The 24,172-nt window shown below is 48.7% G+C and overlaps 1 protein-coding gene across 5 annotated transcripts; it reads left to right on the top strand.

Moving 5' to 3' along the window:
* SLC25A42 (solute carrier family 25 member 42) lies at positions 1–23,378 on the top strand. 5 transcript variants are annotated; one of them, XM_080384229.1, is made up of 8 exons: positions 1–1,389; positions 11,944–12,066; positions 13,195–13,306; positions 15,633–15,658; positions 16,507–16,673; positions 17,324–17,440; positions 17,923–18,074; positions 18,466–23,378. In XM_080384229.1, exons 2-8 carry the CDS (start codon positions 11,983–11,985, stop codon positions 18,789–18,791), a joined length of 984 nt encoding a protein of 327 aa, XP_080240355.1. In that variant the 5' UTR covers positions 1–1,389; positions 11,944–11,982; the 3' UTR covers positions 18,792–23,378. The 5 variants fall into 5 exon arrangements, with proteins under 5 accessions (XP_080240355.1, XP_080240351.1, XP_080240352.1 ...); XM_080384225.1 differs by having other exon boundaries at positions 17,923–23,378; XM_080384226.1 differs by lacking the exon at positions 17,324–17,440 and having other exon boundaries at positions 17,923–23,378.
* The last annotated feature ends 794 nt before the right edge of the window (positions 23,379–24,172 follow it).

Here is a 24,172-nt window from a genome sequence, read left to right as displayed (position 1 = left end):
TTTCAGTGAGATGAGCATGCTGGGGACTGGTAGCGAGGATGGTAGTTTCAAAGCAGGGATAAATGGGCAGTGGTACCACAGAGTGGGAATCCAGCATGGGGGAGCGCAGGCTTTGGCTATCTCTTAGCAGGGTTGCACTTCCCAGAATCCAAGAGTGCCGTAAATGTACAAGAAGGCCGTTCACCTCGTGGACTGAAGACAGCTATGGATTTGGGGGCGGAACAGGGGAAGTGAAACATCCAGAACAGTTCTGTAGTCTCAGTTAAAGGCTTCTGTGTGCCCCAGTTCCTTTGCTGGGCTGTGTTGTTACCAGCCCTCTCTGGTGCTGAACCTTCCTCCTGCGCTGCTACTGATGTACTTGAGTGGATGTTTTCTAATGTGATACTCTGTAGAAATGTTGACCCTATAAAACATAAAAGTGCTATAAGGGTGGTTGGCTCTTTACGGAGCCTTTTTGAGGCAGGAAAAGAAAGGTGGTGGAAATGCCTCTGTTGACTTTAAAGCCTCCTGCAGCCCTGCGCTATCTGCCAGCAGATAGCAAAGGTCATTGTGTTCTCCAAAGGCTTCTGACCCCGGAGAGTGTTTGTGCGAGGAGAGGCTCCTGGGTCGCCTCCCTTCCTGCTGTGTGGAAGGCTCGGTGTGTTTGAGCACTGCTCTGATCTGCCGGTGAAGGTGCCCCGCTCCTTTGTGGCAGAGCGGGCAAGAAGAGCTGACGAAGAGCCCCTGAGGTCCCAAGCCCTGCGGGAGAGCCTGATGGCTCTGGGGAGTGTGTTTGGTGCAGCCTGGCTCACCCAGCTGGCTCGGGGGGGGGGTGGGGGGTGTCAGAAGTGGCACTGAGGCTTAACGTGGTGCTGCAAGAGAATCAAAAGGGGGGGGTTTCGCTCCACAGTGGCAGGAAAGCTTAGATTAATTTTCTTTCCATTTTAAACAAGCGGTAGTGTAATGCTGAGCTTCTCTGACCTGCAGCTGCCGGGGTTTAACCTCGGGTGGAGGCATGGGGCGCAGGGCACGCAGCCATGCGGGACGAGGCTGGGGCAGAGCACGCTGCCCCGGGGGACGCAGGTGGAGCCGGGCAGGGCCCTGCGCGGGCTTTGCGCGCTATCTGCGTGCCGCGCAGCGCCGGGCGCACCCCACCTTCCCCACCCACCCCACACAGACCCAGCGCTCCGCCCCCGGCCGCGCTGCCCTCCTCTTCCCCGGCACCGGTTGGCTGGCTTCCCCGTCTGTCTGCGGCTGCGCAGCCACTCCCCGCGCACGGTACTGCCCCTGTCGCGGCGATTGGCCAGCCGTCAGGGCGGGCGCCGCCTCCCGCGGGTGCAGCGAGGGAGGGGGAGGTCTGGCGGCCGCAGGGAGACAGCGGCTGAGGCGGCGCGGAGCGGAGCGGAGCCGGTGAGTGCGGGCCGGGCCCGCGCCCCGGCCCCGGGCGCCGCCGCGGGCAGGCACGGCCCCGCGCGCCCATCGCCGTGGCCTCGCGTCTCAGGGCCGGGCGGCCCGGGCCGCGCTGTGTGTGCGGGGCCGGGTGACATTGCCGCGGCCTCCCGCGGGGTCACCGCCGCTTCGCCCTCCCCCCTGCCGCGCTGTCCCGGCGGGGCTCGGGCTCCTCCGCCCGCCGCCGCCCCCTCTGCCCGGCGGCTCGGGGGAGCGGCTGGAGCCGCGCCGGGGGCCGGGTGCCCTGCTCGCCGCCCGGCTGCGGCACCGCGCCGGAGGCCCGGCCCGCCCCGGGTCGTGCTGCCCCGCTGCCCGGCCCCTGCCTGCCTGCCTGCCCGCCCCGCTGCCTGCCTGCCCTGCCTGCCTTCCCAGCCCCTGCCCGGTCCCTGTCTCCCTTCCCGGCCCCTGCCTGCCTGCTCAGCTTCTGCCTGCCTTCCCGGCCCCTGCCCGCCTGTCCCGCTGCCCACCCCACTGCCTGCCTGCCTGCCCTGCTGCCTGCCCTGCCTGTCTTCCCAGCCCCTGCCTGCCCACCCTGCTGCCTGGCCGCCTGCCCCACTGCTCACCCTGCTGCCTGCTTGCCCTGCTGCCTGCCTTGCCTTCCTTTCCAGCCCCTGCCCAGCCCCTGCCTGCCCACCCCGCTCCCCTGCCTGCCCTGCCTGCCTGCTCTGCTGCCTGCCTTCCCAGCCCCTGCCTGCCCACCCTGCTGCCCTACCCGCCCCACTGCCTGCCCAGCCCCTGGCCATCTACCCCACTGCCTGCCCTGGCTGCCTTCCCAGCCTTTACTTGCCTGCCCCGCTTCCCAGCCCCTGCCTGCCCACCATGCCTGGCCACCTACCTGCCTTGCCACTTGTCCTGCTGCTCCTCTTGCCTGGCCCTGCCCCCCTGCTGCCCTGCCAGCCAGTCCTGCTTCTCAGGTTTGAGGCTGGTGTCTGCCTAGCGCATCGTGCTCCTCTTCCCTTCCAAGTCTTTTGATCAAAGATGAGCGCGCGTGTCCAGGTGCGCCCTTAGGTGTGAGATGTGATTTTTGTTTAGTTTTTTTTAAGTTGATGTGAACCTGTGAGTAAGGCACACTTGCGTTCCTCTGCGGGGGGATAGGTACTGGCAAGCGTGGAAGGTGTTAAATGCAGTTCTCTTGATGTCTTCTTTTCTACTTCAGCGTAAGAAAAAAGTTGCAGAGCAGGGGTGACTTTTCTTGCCTTACCTTCAAATGTGGAAATGGAAGAAGTGTCTCGTCTTGGGTTTAAATCATAACATAAAAAGACAGATGGAAAATGCTGGAAATTATTGTGCAGTATTAATAAACACAGTGCCACCTTCTCTGCTGTATGCAAATGTGTAACTTACTCACTGCAGGCATAGCAGTTGGTGCTGCAATTGCTTTGTTGACCTTAAACCTGCACTCTCCTGAAGTTTGGAGGAGTCGAAGATCTGTTTGTTGACTGTGTTTTTCCTGTTGGCTGTTAATTTAGCAGACTGCGTGGAGTGGGTTTGGAGCCTGCTGTCGCTTGGCTCTTTTTGTATTTGGTTCTTACGCTTCATGGTCGCATTAACTGTGAAGCCTTTTCTGGAGGTTGTGTGCTCCTCCGGTGTTTTTCTGTGGTTTGATGACTTTAGAGAGTTTTGAAAACATTCTGGTTTTTAAATGACTCTAGTTTGGAAGAGGGGTGTGTGTATAAAGGAACAGAAGAGATGTCTGTGGGTGTTGGAAAACAGCTGAGGGAAGAGGGACTGTGTAATAAGGGTACCAGAGGGTTGGTATAATCATACCAACAACCTGTGGGTGAATGTATTTTTAAAAAATCATGTGATTGGGCATCTAAAACACCAGGGCTGGATTCTAGGTAGCTCTGAGCATCCTCACATCATTCTAGAGCTGTGGATACTCAACACTTTTTTCTTTCCCCCAGCAAGTCAGAATCATTATTTAGGATATCTGAATGTTGGTCTTGAGGAGAGCTGCTGCGGAGGTGGGGACTGGGACTGCCCTTGGTGTTGGGTGTCAGCAGGAGCTCTCTGGCCCCAGTGATCCTTCAGGCTGGGGAATTTTAGCTCTTGATAGCACAGCAGTATGAGTCAGGAGCTGCGATAATTTCTTTTTCCTTGATCTGCAGCTGTAGCTAGTACACCGACTTGGGCAGTCCCCATTGCAAGTGCATGTTTCGGGCATAGCTGGTGTGTTAAACTTGGCTTCAGGAAGTTACATAAAACATAAGATGAGCACCAACGCAGCCTTGAGTGTGTGGTTACCTGAAACGGATGGGCTTGGTACAGGTCAGACAGGTTTGCTGTTAGAAAAAAGCTCAGGAACCAGCAAGAGTCGTTTTCTTCTTAGTGACTTTGCTGCTGATTGTAGGAAGATGCATTCAGGTTTGTACTTCTCTTAGGTGAAACTGATACCAATGCTTCAGCTTTGCAGTGTTGCTGTTTTCCAGGTGATAAATAAGTATTCCAGGTGGCGTTACATTTTGTGTTGTATGGAAAGGTGAACTGAAATGCAAACAGCTTACTCCAGCTCACAGAATGAATGAGTGTTGGAGGAGTTCTTTGCATTCCAGTTGTGCTTTAAATCCGCTACTCCTTGCTGTTGTGCAGTTGATGATGAAGTTATGTCTGTGCCACGTGTAAGTGCTGAGTTACCCTAAGGTAATCAAACTTAATTGAAATCTGCAATGCTTTGGCTAACCAGAGTTGGTGCTTAACTTTGCCTTAATTTTTGTGTGGCTCGGAGTGAGTACAACAGTGAGTGGGGTGGGCAGCTCACAGTCTAGCATGACTCCGTGCAGCCGAGGTGGAAAGTGTTGCTGTTAGGAGATGACACCCGCCTGGCACGCTTGTGGGTCGTTGTACTTAGTGATGGAAGGTTGTAGTTCATTATTTTCCCTTTTTTTCTTTGTAGGCAATGTAAACTGCTGGGGTTTTAGAGCAGAAATTGTAATCATCCGTTACTGTGTTGGAACAGCTCCTGGCAAAGATTGCTCACGTATTGATTGGGGGTTGCTTGTGTTCCAGAGAACCTCAGTTTGCCATCAGAAATTTCACCCATGTTGGGATCTGTCACTTTGGGACCTGTGGTAGCATTCATCTGACTGCTATCTGGGAACCACTGATGGGAGTTAACGTTTGGACTTGAAGATCTTAAAGGTCTTTTCCAATCTAAACGATTCTATGAATCTACAAAAGCTTGTATTTCGTGTGCCTGTGGGAGGGCTGTTGTCCAAGAGGTCGTGTATAATATTTTCTTGTTGTGTCTTCCTTGTGACATTATCTTTGAGAAATATTTTTTTTGAGAGGAGTATTCAAGCTGGGAGGATGCTTGAATATGGTTGTTGATTTGTTTGGTTTTCTGCCTTCTGTTCCTAAGGGAGGTGATTGCTGCCTGGCCAAGGAGTGGGTTCGGCGGAGGCCCCTGTGATTCACTCCTCTTGTTGAAGTGCTCTGTTCTCCCTCAGATAAAGCTGTTATCTGTCTTGCAGATAAGAACTGGTCTTCAGTTTTTGGCTGTAGAAAGCATAGTTGAGGTGTTCCCAGCAACAGTCTTCTTCTAGCAGCTGAAGAATGAAGCACTGTTTTTTTCTTGCCAAGATTTTCTCTGTTCTGTGGCTCATGCCTGCCTTCCAAGCCTCGTTCAAAATGCAAGTCACCTGCACTCCTCTGAATAATACAGCTGGCTTTGCTAGCAGAGGTTTAGATTTAACCATTTCTCAGTGTTCGTTCAGCAACTGGCTTAATTAAAGTCAGATAATCTAAAAACCACGTAAAGAATTGTATCTTTATCCTCAGTTTTATTGGCAGACTTGAGTTATATCTGGCTGCAGGAGGCAGGAGGAGCGTTTATTTTCTACTTTGGAGCTAAGAAAGGATGTCAAAAAATTAAACTCTTCCAGATACTGTAATTTAGTGAGTGTTCTAGTCAATGATTCTTTAAAATCACGCTAACAGTTTCTGTACAGACCTTTAAAGGAAGAAGTGCAATGCACTGTTCATAGCTAATATTTTGGGATTGGATTTGTATGCAACTGAAAGATGAATGTGACTGAAGAGTTGAGTCTGCAGGGCATATCTGGTTTTGATTTTTAATGGCTTAATCAAACTGGAAGGCAAAGATGGACCTCAAGGGGCCATCTAGTTATAGTTCATCCCTCTGTGCTGAGTGTTTCAGCCCTTTTTTCTGTGATTTTCTGCGGTGCTTTTGCTCCCAGAGTGAATTTAAGGCTGCAGTAATCTCAGCATTTACCACATCTCTTTCTCTGTCGGGCTCAATTGCTCAGTTTAACAATAACAATTGAAGGAAACCTCATTGAGCAACTTCCCAGGGTACTGTTTCACTTCAGACTGCCTGGGAAAATGCATGAAAATTTTTGCAGGAACTCTCTTGGTTTTCTTTTTTCCTAATTTAATTATACACTTTCATCAGTGATGTTAACGACATAATAAAAAAAAAAAGAATTAGGAACCAGCTAGCTGTTGACTAATGAGAGAAGCTGGCATATCTGAATGGAGTTATACAAGTGACTTTACCTGAATGAAATTGAAATTCTCCCCCAGAGGTGAGCTGTGACTTCGGGTTTGTATCACGATAACGTACTGTGGGCTGTAAGTGTGTGGTCAGTGCTGTACACAAATTTAGGGAATAAAAAAAGTCTTCTATGTTTCTGCGTTGTTTTCTCTTCTGCCTTTTGGCAATGATTAGAGAGAAGCTGGTAGCAGGACTGTTTCTTCAGCCTATCTTACGAACACAGCACGTCTTGTGGTCATCAAGTCACAGCAGCTCCTGCCTGCTCCAACGCTGTGGCTTTGCCATTACCTGCCAGGGCTCTAAACTACTTTTATAATTACTCCTGGGGTTGTCCGAGGAAAAAGCAAACATTTCTCAGCAAATAGCTGCTGTTGCGTTCAGATCGCTGACGGTGCTGTTTGCTTTGCAGCGTGTCTGCTCTTCTTGCTGGAGAGATGATACTCTTTCAGAAATCTTAGTGTTTTGTGACAGGTCTAAATTCCAGTGGAGAATATCAGACAAACATGTTTTTCAGTCATCATAGAATTGTTTTGGTTGGAAAAGACCTTTCCAACTGTTCACCTCACGCTGCCAAGCCCACCACTAAGCTGTGTTACAAGCCTCCAGGGGTGGTGAGTCAACCACTGCCCTGGGCAGCCTGTTCCAGTGCTGGACAACCCCTTTCAGTGAAGAAATTTCTCCTGATAGCCAATCTAAACCTCCTCTGGTGCAATTTGAGGCTGTTTCCTATTGTCCTGTTGTTTGTTAATTGGGAGTGGAGATGACACCTTGCTACAGCCTCCATTCGGGCAGTCGAAGAGAGCCATCAGGTCTTCCCTGAGCTTCCTCCTCTCGGGGCTAAACCCCCTCAGCTCCCTCTGCTGCTTCTCACCAGGTGCCCCAGCCCCTTCCCCAGCTCTGTTGCCCTTTTCTGGACACGCTCCAGCACCTCAGCATCTTTCTTGTAGCGAGGGACCCAAAACTCAACAAGGTGTTTGAGGTGCAGCATTCCCGGTGCCCAGTACCAGGGGACGATCACTGCCCTGGTCCTGCTGGCCACACTATTGCTGACACAAGCCAGGATGCCATTGGCCTTCTGGGCACGCTGCTGGCACTGGCTCATGTTCAGTCAGTTGCTGACCAGCACCCCCAGTCCCTTTCCCACCGGGCAGCTTCCTAAGCCTGCAGCGCTGCGTGGGACTGGTGTGACCCAGGAGCAGGACCCGGCACGGAGCCCTGTTGAACTTCACACAGTTGGCCTCAGCCCACCAGTCCCTATCAGGTAGTTGATAAAGATATGAAACAGAACTGGCCCCACCGGGGAGCACCATGTGTGACTGGCCACCCACTGAGCTGAACGGAGTTTTTCACCCAGCGAAGGGTCTGCCCGTACCAGCCGTGAGCAGCCCATTTCCCCTGGAGATGCTGACAGAAAGCTTAGAAATAACTAGATTAATAGGATATGAAAAACTTGGAATAATTAAAACTCTCATTGTATGTACAAAATGAAGGTGAAAAGTTCAGCGCGAGGGAGACTACTAAGCCTTCATCCTCAACGACCACCACCAGGAGACAGTGCACAAGCACAAATGGGAGGAAACTTATGTTAATGACTTCTCAGTAGACTAATTATCCTAACCCAACCTATTCTCAGGCATCTATTGAATATGTATGAATGTATACTTGAAATCACACGTGCACAAAGAAGTCGGGACAGCAGGTGCTTTCAGAATTATCCACCCTGGTGCCCACCGGTGAGTTAAACATACCTGGTTTATAACCTCTCCTGAGTTACAAAGTTTAATTCCGCACGTCAGTGCTGTGGGAAATGGTGTCAAAGGCTTTACTAAAGTCTAAGTAGACACCATCTGCAGCCTGCCCCCCATCCACTAAGCGGGTCGACTTGTCATGGAAGGAGACCAGGGCAGGCAGTGACTGACAGGTTGCGATGACACGTTGCAAGCCAGTCTCTGGGCTGGATGCCTGTTTGCTGCCTACACAGTCCCATGAAAACCCTGATGCCTGGGTCTGCTTTTGTGGTTAAAGTATTTTGATATTAACAGATAGTTTCTGGTCTCCCCAGGTGCTGGCATAATGGGAGTGGTTAGGATGCCAGGGAAGCCTGGAGAGGATGGGCAGTGTGATTCCTGCCTCCCGGAGCTGTGAGTGCTGTGCAAAACGTTCCTCCTTCCCGCTGCTCTGGGGGGTTGGTGGTGGGGATCCACCTTGGGAAAGCACGTGTGTGGCTGGTAAAATACATGAAGGAGGGATTTCAGGCAGGCTGTGCTGTAATGATGTGAAGTCAAACTTTTAAATTAGGTCTAATTTTTAAATCTAGATAATAATCTGCAAGCCTTTACTTTAGCAATGTGATTTTAATTGTACACACCCTAGCTGGAGTATTTGTGCTTATTGCTTGGTTGTGACGCTGGTCTCTGAAACTCGTTGGCTCTTCTGCTGAAGATCTAATTATCTGAAGACTCTGTAACTTAACATATGTTCAAATGAAATAGCTAAAATACAGCGTCATGATTGGATTCGCAACTGGCTTGGACAGCCAGAGCTGTTTTTTCTCTGAACCCCCCCTCCCCTTTGGGCAATGAACTGGCACCTGCCTGTAAGACATTCTTCCTAGCAGGATGCTTTTATCATCTGAATAACTTGATTCTGTCTCGCCTGTCCTTTTAATCAAAATCACCACCAAGAAAAGCAGAATGTCTGACTTGTCAGAGAGTCAATTTGACAGCTTGATTGAACTTGCTCAGGTATTCATTAAGTGCCACTAGAGAGAGCTGGGAGAAAGGAAAGGAAAGACTAACAATGCTCTCGTTTTTAATGTGCAGAGCATATTCTGTGCGCCTCCTGGTATGCAGGGAATGAAACTTGCTGTAGCGCACAGATGTTTCTACAATTGCTAGAACACAGGCAGGTTACCTAGAAAGAGTCCCAGGACTCAAAGAATCATCACAAAACAAACCGCTGCAGCTAAATTCATCAGTTTAAGGCGCCACTGCCAGGAACAAAGGGTTGAGCTTCCCTGTTTCTCAACTTGGTAAATAACCATTGATCTGTGACTGAATTAGCATGGCTGAGTTACAGGCAGTGTTTTCTGATGGAGTTGAAACTGGATGCTGGAGTAAGTGCTTTGTACTTTCAATAAACTAGCATGGATTTTGTTGAAAAAGCACAGCGTATGTTACTCATTAAACCTCTTTAACTTTTGAACTCGCCTTTGCCAGCAGTTTTGCTTTCTGATTACATATTCTCTTAGGGGAATGGTTTGCTCTACAGCGTGTAGTACTGAGGAGTCTGGATCCAGATGTGTGACAAGGACTTGGGTAACTACAGTATAAATAACACAGAAGTGTGTTATAAAAAAATAAATCTAATCCACAGCTATTTCTTTCTTGTTGCCTGTGGCTTTGTAAACATAAGTAATGACTGTGTGCCGAGCTATACAAAATACAAGGATTTAAAAAATATCCAGCTGCTCCATGTTGGGTTTCAGTGGATTACTTAATGAGCGAGTCAGATTGCTGTATATGCAAAATAATGCCTGGCTTCTAATGGGCAGGCGCTCCAAATTCACAGCGAAACTTTAAAGCAAAGCTTTGTTCTCTGCGGCTTTGGTGTGCGTAACTGGTCATAACAGCCAGAATTTGGGTAATAACTCCTGGACATCAGAATCCAGTCCAGCTCCAAAATAAAATACGGATGCATTACTTTGCAGTGAGCAACAGGAACAAAAATAATAAACATTATTTTTACGTTTAAGCCTCTGCAAGTTTAGAGCCTATATTTATGTAGAGCATGTGGGCAGTTTTAATGTGTAAAACTGAGCATATAGACAGGTGTTTGTAAGATATGGGCATTCGGCACTAAAAATAAAAAAAGAACATGTCTGAACAGGATCAAAGAGAATATTGTTGAGTAAATGGGTATCATCTTTATGCATGTGCACGCTCTAAAATAAATCCAGGCTTAATAACATCAGTTTAGTTTTAAAAATTTCCTTTTAGTCATCTCTTTCTCAATCATCTTTCAAAATCACGTTTTAAAATAAAGTTGCATATTGCATTCCTAAGCTCTTTAGCATGATTTCTATTTTTGTGGGTTTATTTTTGGTAGAGATAAATCTGATATTGTGACCTACATTTCTTTATTTGAGACAGCTAGGGGTAATATCTCTACCTGCAATTTCTTTCATGCTTTTGCTGAAAGGCATTGTTTTACAATAAGTCTTCCGGGTCCATAAGATAAGAAGGAAAAGAAGTAACTGCAGGTAGTAATTAGAAATAATAAACAGTCTGTCTTCTTCAAAATAATTTGATGAAGTGCTCTGCTCTGTAGTGTTATGAATCCTGTAAGGAGTAAGACCGTAAATACAAGATGTTGTTCATGTGGTCTGATGTGACCAAGCTTCCATCACAGAACTTTTCAAGTGCAAACACCGATGCTGTTTAGGTCATGCTTTGGTCTATCAGATGCTGTCTTTCATTAAAATCTTGAGTTATTACTCCCTGAGCAATATCCTGCAATCTCCTCCTTTTGCAAACACCCTCAGGAGTTGTAAACACATTGATATGTGTCTTCCCAAAGCTCTAGCGAGTGATGTCTGGCATTAAAGATACCAGGTGTGTTTGTCCTCCTTTGGACCGAGTGCGTGGGTCATGCATAGCTTCATCATCACAAATTGGTCATGCACGAATACAGACAAGGCTGATCTGCCTCTGGCTTTGCGTTAATATCTCTGCTGCAACCAAGGGGTTTGGAAAATGAAGTCTGGCACTAATTTATGAGAGCAATGTGGGGAGAAAAAAATAGGTCAGCAAGTATGAAAGGTGCTGACAAGCATATAATATCTAGAGAGTGTTAAAAACAAATAATAAAATCGTCTTCAGATGATCTTTCCAAGCTGTTGTGCCTGAGGTTTCCTAGGCATCAGAGGGTGGCAAAGGTGAAGGGACTTGCTGGGGAGCACATGAGAAGGCTGGGGCAGAACTGGGGACGAGTTTAGGAGTTCAGATTTCCTCACACTACATTTCTGGAAAGGAAGCTAACCGTGGAAGCGTGGCTCTTGGAGCAGGCTTGTTGCTTCAAAAACTGATCCTTGGACTTATGGACCCCATTTGTGAATAGATTCAGAACTCGGAGAGGCACCTAAAGTTTTTCAAACTTTAGCTCTTTCCTTTCTGCATATTTAAGGATGAAGAAAACCCCACATCATAAAAAGCAGAAACAATAGGAAATTAGATGCTAAAGTGACAGCTTCTCGATAGTCTGCAGCTAACATGAGACTGACCTTGCCTTTCATGAGGCAAGTGAGACCATGTGTCCCAGCAAGGGACATCTGTGCAAACTGCACTGCTCGCCAGCCACGAGCACGTCTGCGTTGCAACTGTGGAGAAAGGGAGTTCGGCAGTCACTGCTGTGCTGCTTTCAGTTGGATCGCTAGCGTCATCAAAATAGCCTTTATGGCACGTGTGAGGCATTGGATCTGGCTCTTTCCTAAAATAACCTCCAGTTGCTTGTGGCAGGCTTTCAGGACTTACTGCTGTGACTATTTTTTTCCATTTTCCAGGGCTGGGTTTTAAATTTCTGTATGCCTTCTCCGATATCTAGATGCTCAGCGGTCAGAGCTGAGTAGCAAGCAAAATCCTCACTGTAAGTGATGGCAGAGGTCAGAGCGGGATCTGGTTCTTCTCTCTAGAAACTGCGGATGTTTTGATGTTGTCACTTGCAGCTGAGTTCCCGGTGGGCTGAAAAGAGTGAATATGATTGATGCAGTTTTTAAATAGCACCAAATTACACACACACGCACGCGTACGCTTGCACCTTGAAGGAGGGAAGTGGCACCAGGATCCTGGAAATGCTCCTCACCTGGGAACTTGGGAGAGGGGTTTTCATCCTGAAAATGGCCCTGGGAATAGGTCGCTTCCCCTTCCTCTACAAACTTCTTATTTCCTGCGTATTTCCTACTTCTGACACTAACTCTTGCTTTGTTCTTGTTTGCAATTTAGGAGCCGTAGCTCTTCTGCCCACTTGCAAGTGCAACTGGTATGGGTAATGGTGTGAGAGAAGGTCAAGTGGATTTCAAACAGCAGGATGTGGAGCCAGTTACATCGACCCGTCTTCCGTCAGAGGTAAGAGCAGATCGGTGGGTGTGTGCAGTGGCTTTGAGGGAAGAGCTGCCTGGCTGCCGTCCAAAGGAAGCATCTCAATGGGATTTGAGCTGCGGAGTCCTGAAAGGGTTGCAGTGTATGTGCAAGGCACATAACGTGGAACTTTTGCTTTCTCTGAGGACAGCCAAGCAGTTCCAGCCCTCTGGGAAGGGTTGGGCATCACTCACAGCTGACAGGCAGGCAGGGCTGCGTTCCTTGTTCAAGGTTATGTCTTGTTATGTCTTTTGTGGCAGGGCTGGGAAGAGAGCCATAAGTCTTGGTTTCTCTGCTCTTGCTGGAGTCTTGTCAGAAATGCTGGAAGAGAAGGTGACACTGAACCTTGGCCTGATTTAGACCAAAACGCAGGCTGAAGTTCACACAGCACTAGCGCTGCCTTTGCATGGCTACCCTTGCGTTTAGCACCCGACAGGCAGAGACTGGAAAGGAAAATTGAACCGAAGCACGTATTTTGGTAATAAACATTAACTTCTTAGTTGTGAAACATTCCAACCAAAAAAAAAAATAAAAATTAACTTCTCCATGAAAACACAAAGCATATCAAAAGTTAACATTCTTAAGCCTTGTCTTGACTTGTCTTTCAGAATGTAACCTTCACGGTGTTAGATTTCAAGTCATTTACTTGCTTTCTGCCCATGTGTTATAAGAAGATAGCTGCTTTATAAATATGAGCTGTGGCAGGAATGTCGATAACAAAAATACTTCCATTTATCGTAGTAGGAAACCTGCCTTGTTTTATTCTTGCAATCTTGGGAACATTGTGGGAATAGGGCTTGTGTGTTACTGGAAGGGCAAGAAAGCGGCTTACCTTCTCTACACGCCTAAATCATCAGGAAGTAGTGGCTTAGCCTTTAGAAGTCTTAATAGGGAGAAGACAGTACATGTGAGAGGTGGCAGACCTTGGAATTTTGCATCTTGGCAGCCAAGTCTACTCTTTGTGCTTCGTGATCTGACCAGGAATTTACTGTGTTTAAAATTTTGAAGATAATTTTGACCCAAGTCCTTAGAGGGGGTAAATGCTGCAGCAAAGGTAAAATATTACAACTTTAATTTAGGATTGACTGTGTTGTACTGAACAAAGCTTTGTTCCAGGATAACCAGGAGAAAAAGAAAGTACTCAACTCCCTGATGTCTGGTGCATTGGCTGGTGCTGTTGCTAAAACTGCAGTAGCTCCACTGGATAGGACAAAAATCATGTTTCAAGGTGAGTCCCAGCGGCTTTTGCAAAATGCTCTTACTTTATTGTTAGCAGAATCCAAAACAGCTTCTCTGATGTGCTCAGCCAGCCTGTTCTCCAGTGCACTGCCCTCCTTCAGCCTACAGAGACCTGGCAGGGCGCAGACAAAATAGTGACGTTACCATGATGAATCGAGCCTAAAAACCTATTGTTTGATTCTGGGTGGGATTATTGCAGGTGTCAATCAGCTGTGCATCTGGCCCGTACTCTTGGACCCAAGTCTCATGGTAGTCAGCAAGAGTTTTTCAGTCTCAGTGTAATGCAGATACACGTATTGCTGGTTAGAGACGATGCCTCGTGGCTCGTGAACTTTGGCTGGCCGTGTGTGTTCTGCAACGTCAGGGAGAGTTTTGGTGTGCAAAGTAAATCGATGCCGTAAGGACAGGGATGGTTGGCAACACTCCCCATTTCTGTGTCTGTTCAGTTTGGAAAAATAAGGTGGGGAAAAGAGCAATATGAGGAGATGTGGTGACACTGGAGGGAGGTAATTGAGCTGTTTGAGTTTCTTGCTGAAGGCTGAATGCCAGGCCGTGCCTGCTCGAATGCATGCAGTCTTTTTTACTGAGGGTTGCATTGTATTGCAGCTGAATTGTTTTGGTTGGAGTTGAAGTCGAGGATGAAAAGTACCGCAGGAGGCATTGACGCTGGTGTACCTGGCTTTGTATTACACAGCTGCCCTTTCCGGAACCTGTAAAGTGTGTAACTGGAAACTAAATTCATCTAATTGGAACTGAAAATTCTCACTTGTTTAGTGGGATTTGGGATTCAGCCCCATCATGAGCTCTGTTCCGTTCCCCCGTTTCAGTGCAGGAACTGTCAGCCACACTAATTGTCCCAAAGGGAAGCATGCAGACTGCTAATACAGTAGACATTTTGTGAAGCCAAGAATTTTAAATCTGGTTGATGTCCCAGATTAAATGAATTGGGGAGGTTTAATCTAATCCCTGGATGACATTTAATTTTGAATTGACTTTCATTTGACATGATTTTCATTCTCGGCATAGCAGGGGCTGAGGCCTGGAATAGCAGGGATATAGATCAGGGAGTTCAGGCTGTAGGGAGCTAAAGCCTGGGCTGGCTGCAGGCTGGGATCGCATCTGTGACCAGATGCTTGTGCAGCAATGAGGACGTGCTGTGCTTCCTCACCAGAACAAACACTGGAGTTCATCTAAGGTTGGAAATGTCAGGACCAGAGGTGAGCTGGAAACTGCAGAACTGGCGTGAGTCAACAGCTGTCCGTATAAATCACCTTTAATTTGTACGGGCGTACATTTAGAAAAAGACCTGTTTGGTTTGGCCCATTAAACTTGATGCAAAGGATATGATTAAAATGTGCCCATGCTGACCAATTTCGTAGGATCTAGCTTTCCTGAAGGTTTTTACTGTGGGGCCTCTTCCCTGGCTGTGAAAAGGGAAAGCATCTCTGGGTCGTGTGAGTGTAGGAAGGTTGTCCCTCAAACTAGAGACTGAAGAATTTTCCTGTGGGAGAGAGAAAGAGCTCTTTTCTATTGCAGAGCCAGCTGCAATTGGTTATTGAGGTGTTGTTATTTCTTTTAAAAAAAAAAATGTTGAATTGCATAAAGGAGCAGTGCGGTGAAAACGTATTTGCATGTGATTGTTTGATACGCTTGAGAGGTTACAAGTCTCAAAGGAGTTTGAAAGAAACTGCAATAGACACTTAATTGGAACCATATTTCACTAGCGTTGCTGTTCGGGTTTTAGCCTGGGTTTCCTTCCTGCTGTAGGAATGTTACAAAACAGAGCTGCTGTATGCCAAATAAATCTTGCTTCCAAATGCCTTGTGTATTACATAGTTAAAGAGATGCTGTCAGTTTGAATGGATGCAAGAAAAGAAACGGAGTGTTCGTTTGAGTTTTGCTAGGATGAAACCATTCTTGCGTGGAGCCTCGCTAAACAGACCCGTTCTTTGCTGGATTCTGGCATTAGTCTGGAACCTGTGCACAGAAGTGGTCTACTAAAATCAGTGGTTGGTGCAGTTTTGATTTTTGTAAAATGTATTTTTGATTTATTCATTTCTGTTTAGTGCTTTAAAGTAAGAAGCATGACACAAACTGAGTGTTTTTGTAACAGTAGGTGGAAAAACAAACTTAGGTGCTAAAGAGAGTTTGGGAGCACTTACCAGTGGAAAGTCTTTGTTTATGATAAAGAATCTCTATTTTCTCTTGCATTAATTCTTTTGCTTCTGTCTTTATCCCTTAGATAAAATGCCTGTATGGTTTATTTGATCCATCTAAATGTATTGCAAGACCTAATGCTCATTTTTTCTTTTTAGTGTCTTCAAAAAGATTTTCTGCCAAGGTGAGATGATATGTGTGTCTCCTGTTGACCTGAAGTGTTTGATTAATGGCCGTAATAGCCCTAACAGCATCTTTTGTTTGTATTTATTTAACTTTCTTGCTTGGATTTTATTGGCAGCACTAATAGTGAAGGAGCACGGAGGGGAAAGACTGGAAACAGTGTTGTTTATAATACTCCTTAGGACAGTGCTCTTTCATGTTCATGTTCTGGCCTGGTGCCTGGCACAGAGGGGTCTCAGTCCTCGTTCGTACTCCAGGTTCTACCTGTGACATGGCAGTAAATGTTGTGGCATCGTTCAGGGGTTTGTTTCCCTGGGCCCGCTCCTTCAGCGGTTGCTTTCTTCCCCCCAACCACACTGGAGTTGTTTCAGAGTATATAGGACATTTGAATTTGGGAGCTGGTGGCTGTCCCGGCTTGCTGAATGTTTTCATGCATGTGCATTGCGGCCGCTTCATGCGTGCTGTGCTAATGTGTGCAATCCCGGCGTTTCTGCCTTAAACTAAGAAGATTTATTTGGGTGGAGAAATGGTCTGTGCAAACAGCAGTCCAGCTCTGTGCCTTGCCCTCGGAGGGAAAATGAAGATGTCTTGAATCTAAAACTCTGGTTTCCTGACTCTGGTTCTTTTTTGCTTTAATGTATCTGATTCGGTCTCCCCAGAGAGGACGTTTTAGTTGTCTTATTGTGGAGTCAGGGTCGCGAGCATAAACAGCTGATAGCAGATCACTGTGGCTGGGGTGGGAAGGAGGATTTGGAGAGGTTAAGCTATAGGGTCACCTTTTCCCCCTCTATTGTTCGGACTTCCTCTTATCATGATCTCCCCATCTGACCTTTGATCCGTTGCCTGCAGGAAGCCTACAGGCTGATTTATCGCACCTACCTCAATGAAGGCTTCTGGAGTCTCTGGCGAGGGAACTCAGCCACCATGGTCCGTGTGATCCCTTACGCTGCCATTCAGTTCTGCGCGCACGAAGAGTACAAGCAGCTCCTGGGGAGTTACTACGGCTTCCAGGGAAAGTAAGATGCAGTGTGGCTTTGATCCTTGCGGAGGAGGACGGAGCAGTTTGTGGGACCAGAGATGTAGGGAGGGAGCACGTTTCCCTGCGTTGTGCAGGCCTGCTGAGTTGAGAGCTCCGTGGGTACCGAGGTGTGCTGGCCCCTCTCATGATGCCTTGGCAGAACGGGATGGGCGAGGGGGCTGAGCAAAGGGCCGGGCTCCTCGTCTTGCACAGGGGAAAGCTTTGTGAGAAGGTGACCCTATCTTCTAGAGGCGTGAGCAAGAAGTGGCCTAGACACCGAGTTAGCGCTTCCCTGTGCCGAGAGCGGGCAGGCAAAACAAAGAGCTTTTCTTTGCAGGAGAAGCAACAAGATCCAGCCTTGCGCTGTTACCTGAGCCATGCGCGTGGCCTGAGCCTCTTGCTCTTGGGCATGTAGAGTCTGAGACACCCCCAGTCAGCCTTGCTGCCCTCGACAGAGGTTTTCTCAAAGCCTCCTCCTTGAACGGCTGTGGCAAACCACAGCTGCTCCAACTCCCACCCACCCACCTCTCTTCAGTACACAGGCAGGGAAGGGATTCGGTAGCGGATAGAGTAGAGCCATGCTCAAAAGCCACATAGTATTTCCATCTCCAGGTGATCTGTTTGGTCTCTTCTCTCACCTTACTTTAGAGCGCTGACACCCTTTCCTCGATTCATTGCTGGCTCTCTGGCAGGCACAACGGCTGCCATGTTAACCTACCCCTTGGATATGGTCCGTGCTCGAATGGCTGTCACGCCGAAGGAGATGTAAGTGCCTAACAAAAGCAAGTACAAGCACCCCGAACAAACACAGAACTTTCTTTTTAAGGTCAGATGATTTTGTTCCCATTTTCTGGGTCACTTCTTGCTCGGAGCCTTTGGTGTAATAAACCTCTTACTGCTGGGGTCTGAGCACTGATTAAATGACCAGAGCCCTGGTCAGTCCAGGGGCTGGAAGGAGATCGATACTGAAAGACCTCACTAGTAAAACCTGCGTGGTGGTTCTTGAGGAGGCCAGCTGGCACGGTGCCTCCGCGAGAGATGGAACAGCCAGGATATAGCATGTGGCGATAGGGCTGTAGGAGAGCTGGTGACTGGCTTCTCCGGACTGAAATCCCTTCTGAGCTGTTTGCTGAGCTCAGAGCCCAAATAATTAACTGTTGATCCTTCAGAAAGTCCTGTTGGAATTATTACTGGTGTGTGCAGTCACTAACCAGCGCAGATTTGGTTTTCCTGTGTCCGCATGCTAGGTACAGCAATATTGTTCACGTCTTCATCCGAATATCCCGAGAGGAAGGATTGAAGACATTGTATAGGGGATTTACACCGACCATCCTTGGAGTGATTCCATATGCTGGGCTTAGCTTCTTCACCTATGAGACGTTGAAGAAACTGCATGCAGGTAAAGGCAACTTGGTTTGCTTTCAAATGAAAGGGTGTAGACTTTTGGCCGGTTCCAGATGTTTGAATTCAGCGGTACAAGTCCTTTGCCTGGCCTTGAAGCCAATTGCAAAGTTCTGTGCTGGTGGAGCCTGTGCCTCTGTCTCTCTGATTCCAGGCTATGATGAAGGCAAGCCGCAGATAAGCGGTATCTGTCTCGCAGAGGAACAAGGGGGTGCAAGTCCTGGGTGCAGAAGGGCTGGGTTACATACCGAGTCAGCTAACAACCAAATTGGGTACAAAATCTCAGGAGCTCAGGCACTCAGCACTCCCTTTGGTTCTCTGCCCACTTGCCCTGAATCACGTGTTTATGATGAGAAGCTTTCTGCCCTCTGCTACTTTCTCTTTCCCAGATCACAGTGGGAAATTGCAGCCATCCCCTCCGGAGCGGCTTTTGTTTGGTGCCTGTGCAGGCTTGATCGGCCAGTCAGCCTCTTACCCCCTGGATGTGGTTCGCCGACGCATGCAGACAGCGGGGGTTATGGGACACACGTACAGTTCCATCCTTCTCACCATGCAGGAGATTATAAGAGAAGAGGGACTAATCCGTGGCTTGTACAAAGGACTCAGCATGAACTGGGTCAAAGGTCCGATTGCAGTGGGAATAAGCTTCACAACCTTTGACCTGACGCAGATCCTTCTCCGTAAATTACAGCACAGCACTAATGTTGAAAGGTAGTAGCTTAATCCCCACAGCCCTTGCTGGGGAAAAGTACAACAACGTGTAGAAAGAGCAATGCTAGCGTTCCCTCACATTGTATATGCTCTCCTGCAGCTGAGAACTTTGTTTGTTCTGTTGTTGTAATTTTTTTTCTTTTGAATGAGCCTCTGAGTTTTATGGAAACCTCGACCTGAAACTAACTCTTTCCTGAACAAAATTCTTACAGTTCTGCAGAACTGAGTCCTCTAAAGCAGCTGCCTCACCCTTCTGTTTTACTCTTTGATACCGGGAGTGGAGCCTCTCAAACAAACACGTGCTGCTGCTGGCTCCTCACCTGGGCTCTGTGGGCAGATGAAGCGGTGGATGATGAAAGAGAGGACTCGGTGCTGTTGGAATGAACCCCTGGATCTGGGAAGTGACTGCTGCTCCTGGTAGGCAGTTTTGAGTTACTGAACATGTGTTAGCTGGAGGCAGCGTGCCAAGTGCAATATTCCATTTAGTCTGTCGGGAGTTCCAGATTCCTCTGACCTGTAAGCATCCGTCTCCATAAAACAGGATGCAGCAGGATTTAACAGGTCCAGGTCACTCCTTTTGTTCTGGAAGTTGAATGTGAGCTCCGGCTAGAAATGCTGCCCTTTTCCCAACGTTCTTCTCGTTACTGGGTTGAGTTGCGTAAAATCTCGCTTGCTTGCAATGTTCCTCTGAGATTACCAAAGACTGTAGACAGCAGGGGAGGAAAGTTCTGAGCAGTTTTGTAAATCCAATTCTCATGTTTGTTGTCAGTGTTACTGAGCAGGGGCTGTGCCCGGATTCACGAACAGGATTGAATCGAACTGCAGAGATGCTTTCGGGCTCCCCGAACCCTTCCATTGTTGTCACGGTCTTCAAGGCAGCGTTTTCGGGGGGGTTTGGCAGGCTGTAGCATTGATGCACTAGAAAAGGAGGCGTCGCGTAAAGTTGAAGCAGTTTTATCCTTCAGTATTATTGTCGCTGCTTTCTGCACGATGTGAGAACAAACGTCCCGCAGGTGCACGCGTGACACAGGCGGTGCTATCCTGCAAGGCGTGTTTGCGTCTGGTGGATACAGCCTAGTAGTTAACTCAAGCTTCTGGCCCTGCTTCGGAACAACTTGGTTGTCCTTTGGTGCCTGCTGTGTAGGTTGTGTCACCTCTGTTTATTAGTCCACACCTAAGCCTACTTGCTTTTATTCCTAGAGTTCTTCTGGACCGACTGAGTCCTTGGGAGAATGGGCAGCACAGCTGGTATGGACCCTGCAGAAATTATATCTAGTGCCAATCATTTCTAGTTGCAAGTTGAAAATGAATGGGGAAGCACCTTTCAGCGTTTCTGTTTCAAGTGGGTTTTCAGGGAAAAGGAGATTTGGGGGTGGTTTCGGTTTATGTTCCATTCCTCTGTTAAATTGGGAGTGCAAGAGAGGTCAGAGAAGCTTGAGAGTTCTCTGAGATTCGGATTACATAAACAAAGATTAAAAATCCCTTTCCAGCTGATATAGTCTGTAATGTATGAAAGGAAAATAAGGTATAACTTAAAAGCTGTCCTTTCCTGGTGTACGTAGTTTAGCCGTTGTAGTTCGAGCTTTGTGTCATGGCTTTGTTAATGGGAATGGAGGGAATTGCACAATTGGTAGAAATAGCTTTCTCCTTTCTTTTGTCTTTGCACTTGTTCTTTGGAGCATAACTTGCTTCTAATGCCAAATATTTCCCTAGGAATTGAGCACCTACACTTCCATTTTGTGGACACGGCGGAGAGCCAGCGTACTGAAGTATTAGCATGCGTGTTGTTCCCGGAACACGTGCGATACTGTCATGGTTGTGGCTGGGCGGGGTATTAACCTCAGTAATTTCTGCCTCCAAGCCCACAAATGATGATTTCCATTGTGAAACTTGACTGCAGTTGCCGATTTACCTTGTAATTAAAGCAATGTTAGGTGGTGGTGTTTGAAGAGTCTTTAGAAACGATAGCCATGAGTTCTGTATATTTTTTGCTCCATTGCTAATGGAAGATGATCAGTTGTTCTCTTCGTTGGGGTGAAATTCTGTTGAGTCCTTTGCGAGAGCTCTGATTTCTTTTCTCCAATGGAGAAGCCAATTACTTCTGCTCTTGTCTTTATCCTGTCTGGCCCAGTGAGGAAATACGAAGCCGGTTGCATCCTACCACCGGGGTGAGGTGCAGAGCAGCAGCTAGGTGTGCCCGCAGCCGACGGCGCGGACCTGACCGTGCGTACAATGCGTAGCGAGTTCTCTTGCAGCTTGAAGGGTGCCGGTTCAGAGCGCGGCCCTTTCTGCACAGCCGGTGGGTACTACCTGAGGATGGTCTCCCTCGCTCCATAGCACGGTAGGCCCTCTCAGAGGCGAGCACAGCAGAGCTTGTCTTACGAGGTGCTGAGCATTGCTGAACCCCTGTGGCGACGGAGGTGGCTTGATGCCTCCTGGGTCCCAACTGGGAAGGGATTTACACTGGATATGACTAACCGCTTGGTTGGGACCGAACGGGAGGGCACAGGGTGCCGTCTGCCGTGTCAGGGGTGCAGCTGGTATAGTACCTGGACAAGGAGAAGCCTGTGGAGGAGGCAGCTTCTGGCTGGCTGGCCCTGGCATCGCCCACCGTGCAGCCAGAGCCTGGCGACTCCGAGGTGAGAAACAGGACCTGAAGCACAGCCAGACTTGGAAGCACTGGGCTCAGATAAGTTGTTCCTTAATTAGCAGCTGTACCTGATTATAATTCAGTGGAGTTTTAACCAAACACGTTTTTCCAAGTTTTGCAGGCTGAGTGTTTGTTCAGAGACAGATCTTTGAATTCAGTCTGTAATGGTTTTGGTGCTTTTGTTTCTTGGACAAAAGTGTTCAGAGTAACTATGTGTTACTGCTTTGGGTTGGTTTAAATAGCTTTTTTTCTTTTTTCTTCTCTGGTTTGAATGTAGAAAAGGAGAAAACAGAGTGTTCTCTTCCCTTCTCTTAATCCTTGCATGAATTGAGGCATGTTCCAGATCTCTCTGCTGCCTGGAATGAGTGCCCAAGGAGTTTGGGCACACTGGTTTGGAAAGGGAGGGTGTCTGTGTGCTGGCCAGGAAGGTCTGTTGCCTTTAGCTCTGAGAACAGAGACAAGTCTAACAGGAATATTCTCTAGTCCTTTATTTCTTTAGAACTTCTTTACTACCACAGATTCTCCTATTTTTCATCTTATTCTTCTCCGATTCCTTGCTTTTATTTTCAAGTCGTTGTTCCTTAATGCGTTACCGCCAAACATTAATTTGTGCTTTCCACCCCCCACCCCCCTGCCCCCTTGTCTGCTCTCCCTCCCTTCCTGCTTCTGCACCTTTAGTCCTGCACTAGCACTTCAAGGAAATCGGGTCCGATGAAATGCATTCAAAATTACAAACCCGCAGCTTTGAGAGCGATACCCAACCAGGCATCCCACTCACAGGCGGGGATGCTTGTGGCATGGGGCAAGAACTTAAAGGCATTAGGTGATGGGGCAGAAGGGTTTTTGAAAGGTTCTTGAACTACTTGTCCAGCCTAGCGCCATCGCTTCTCCTAGCTCCTTTTCTTCCCAAGCTGTGAAACGCTGCTGCTTCTCGCCGTTCCCTCTTTGGGCACCTCCGCGTGATGCCCGCTCTCTCCGTGGAAGTGGCTGCTGGCTTGGGCAGGTGGTTCTGGGAGAGCTGGTCCTTCTGGGATGCTCAGTTAGGGGACTTGCACATGAAAGGTGGGATCTGAGCTGGCGTCTTGCAAACCTGTTTGCAAACAGGCCTCTGCCAGTTCCCCGGGAAGGTGCCGGTGGTTGGCAGGACCGTGGTGGAAGGATCAGGAGAGGGGTCTCAGGCTCCTGAGGCATGAAGTCCCTGAAAGCCATGGGGTGGGATCAGGAGAGGGGTCCCTGGAAGCCCTGGGGTGGGCATCGGTACTCCACGGGAGCTCTCCAAAAGCAGTTTTGTAGCTTCTGTGGGAAAACAGCGGTACTTCTGGTAACTTCTTCCCACCGTCCGCCTGGAAGGATGCGAGCACTGTTGTCTTTTTACACAAAAAGCAGATGAAAGGAAACCTTGAGCAGAAGCACTGTGGCAACCCTGAGCGAGTGTGGTGCCAGGCCTGGGCGGGCAGGAGGGGAAGGAATGCGGTGTGGAATACTTCCCATGCCCTTCTCCCAGTGCCTGACTGGGTGCTTGGACCCTGCAGGGAGCCCAGGGTGCACTACGGACCCCCCCTACCTGGACTGGGCCAGAGGAGGAGGTGGCCTTCCTACAAACCAGCCTTTTTTTATTATTATTTTTAATTGTAGGGGCTGATTCCTCCCGCTACCCCCGTCTCCCCCGTAAATGCCGTGTGCTGCAGGGTTTCCCAGCACTGTTCACTGCCTGTGTGGTCTATGCATATATTAGCACAAACACTGTTAAATGCCTTTTGTCCAGACGTGTCCTCACCATCGATGTGTGTGTGTATGCGTGTGTGTCAGTTTGGAACTGCTTTTCTTGGATCTGGAGTTCTATTTTATTGCAGTGAAGACACTTTGTTATATAATGTTTATATATTTTAAGATTTGTGCCAAGAGAGGATGTATATTTAATAAAAAATATAATTGACTTTGCAGGCTCTCTGAGGGTGTCTCCTGTTCTACGTTGCCCGTAAGAGAGGGGGGTCTGGCACATCCGGATGGGTTTATCGAGGGGCTAAATATGGGGGAGGTGGGGGCTGTGGCTTGGGGGGTGCCTTTTGTGGGGATCACGGTGCCCCCAACCACTGTGCACGGGTCATCGCTTGGAGCTTGGCATAGATGTTGGGAGAAGCTTGAAGGATGGCAAGCAAACTGGGGCTGGCTGGAAGTCTGTGGTCCCTCCAGAGGCGGGCAGCGTTGTCCCCGTCCCCAGCGCCGCACTGGGGGACAGGGACGGGTGTGCAATGGCAGCAGGTGGCACTGTCGGCTCAGGCATGGCCCGGCAGCTTCCCCGAAGTTGGGGACCCCCAGCTGCTGCTCCGCTCTTGGGGCTCTCGGCGCTTGCAGCTGCGATCCTGGTCTGGTGCGGATGCGGTGCTGCGATGCCCTGCAAGGTGGGAAGGTCACAGCAGCGAGGACAGGGCCAGTGCAGTGACCCCCCCTGTAGCCCACTACGGGCACGCTGGGGCAGAGCTGATGTCCTGGCTGTACCCCAAGGGAAACTGAGGCCCAGAGGCTGAGACTTGCACTAAACCTTGCAGGAAGAGCGTGGCAGAGCTGGGCAGCGGTCCCTGTCCCCCTCCCCTGGACCAGCTGCCTTTGGACCCTGCCAGCTGAGGGTCAGCATCCTTGCCTTGGCCTTTCTGCCTCCCTCTGCACCAGGGAGCACCCCCCCGGGTTCCTTCGTGCTGCCAGCCACGGAGAGAGCTGCGAGTAGGAATGTCCTG

This window comes from Falco punctatus, assembly GCF_963210335.1.
Source record: "Falco punctatus genome assembly, chromosome: 4".
NCBI lineage: Eukaryota > Metazoa > Chordata > Aves > Falconiformes > Falconidae > Falco > Falco punctatus.
The sequence above is the reverse complement of the archived record's forward strand: the minus strand, read 5'-3'. Positions and strand labels throughout refer to the sequence as shown.

Coding starts and splice junctions, on each gene's coding strand:
- SLC25A42 (XM_080384225.1), top strand. CDS start 11,983: ATGGGTAATGGTGTGAGAGAAGGTCAAGTGGATTTCAAACAGCAGGAT. Junction 13,307..15,632: donor GACAAAAATCATGTTTCAAG/GTGAGTCCCAGC, acceptor TTTTCTTTTTAG/TGTCTTCAAAAAGATTTTCT. Junction 15,659..16,506: donor CAAAAAGATTTTCTGCCAAG/GTGAGATGATAT, acceptor CGTTGCCTGCAG/GAAGCCTACAGGCTGATTTA.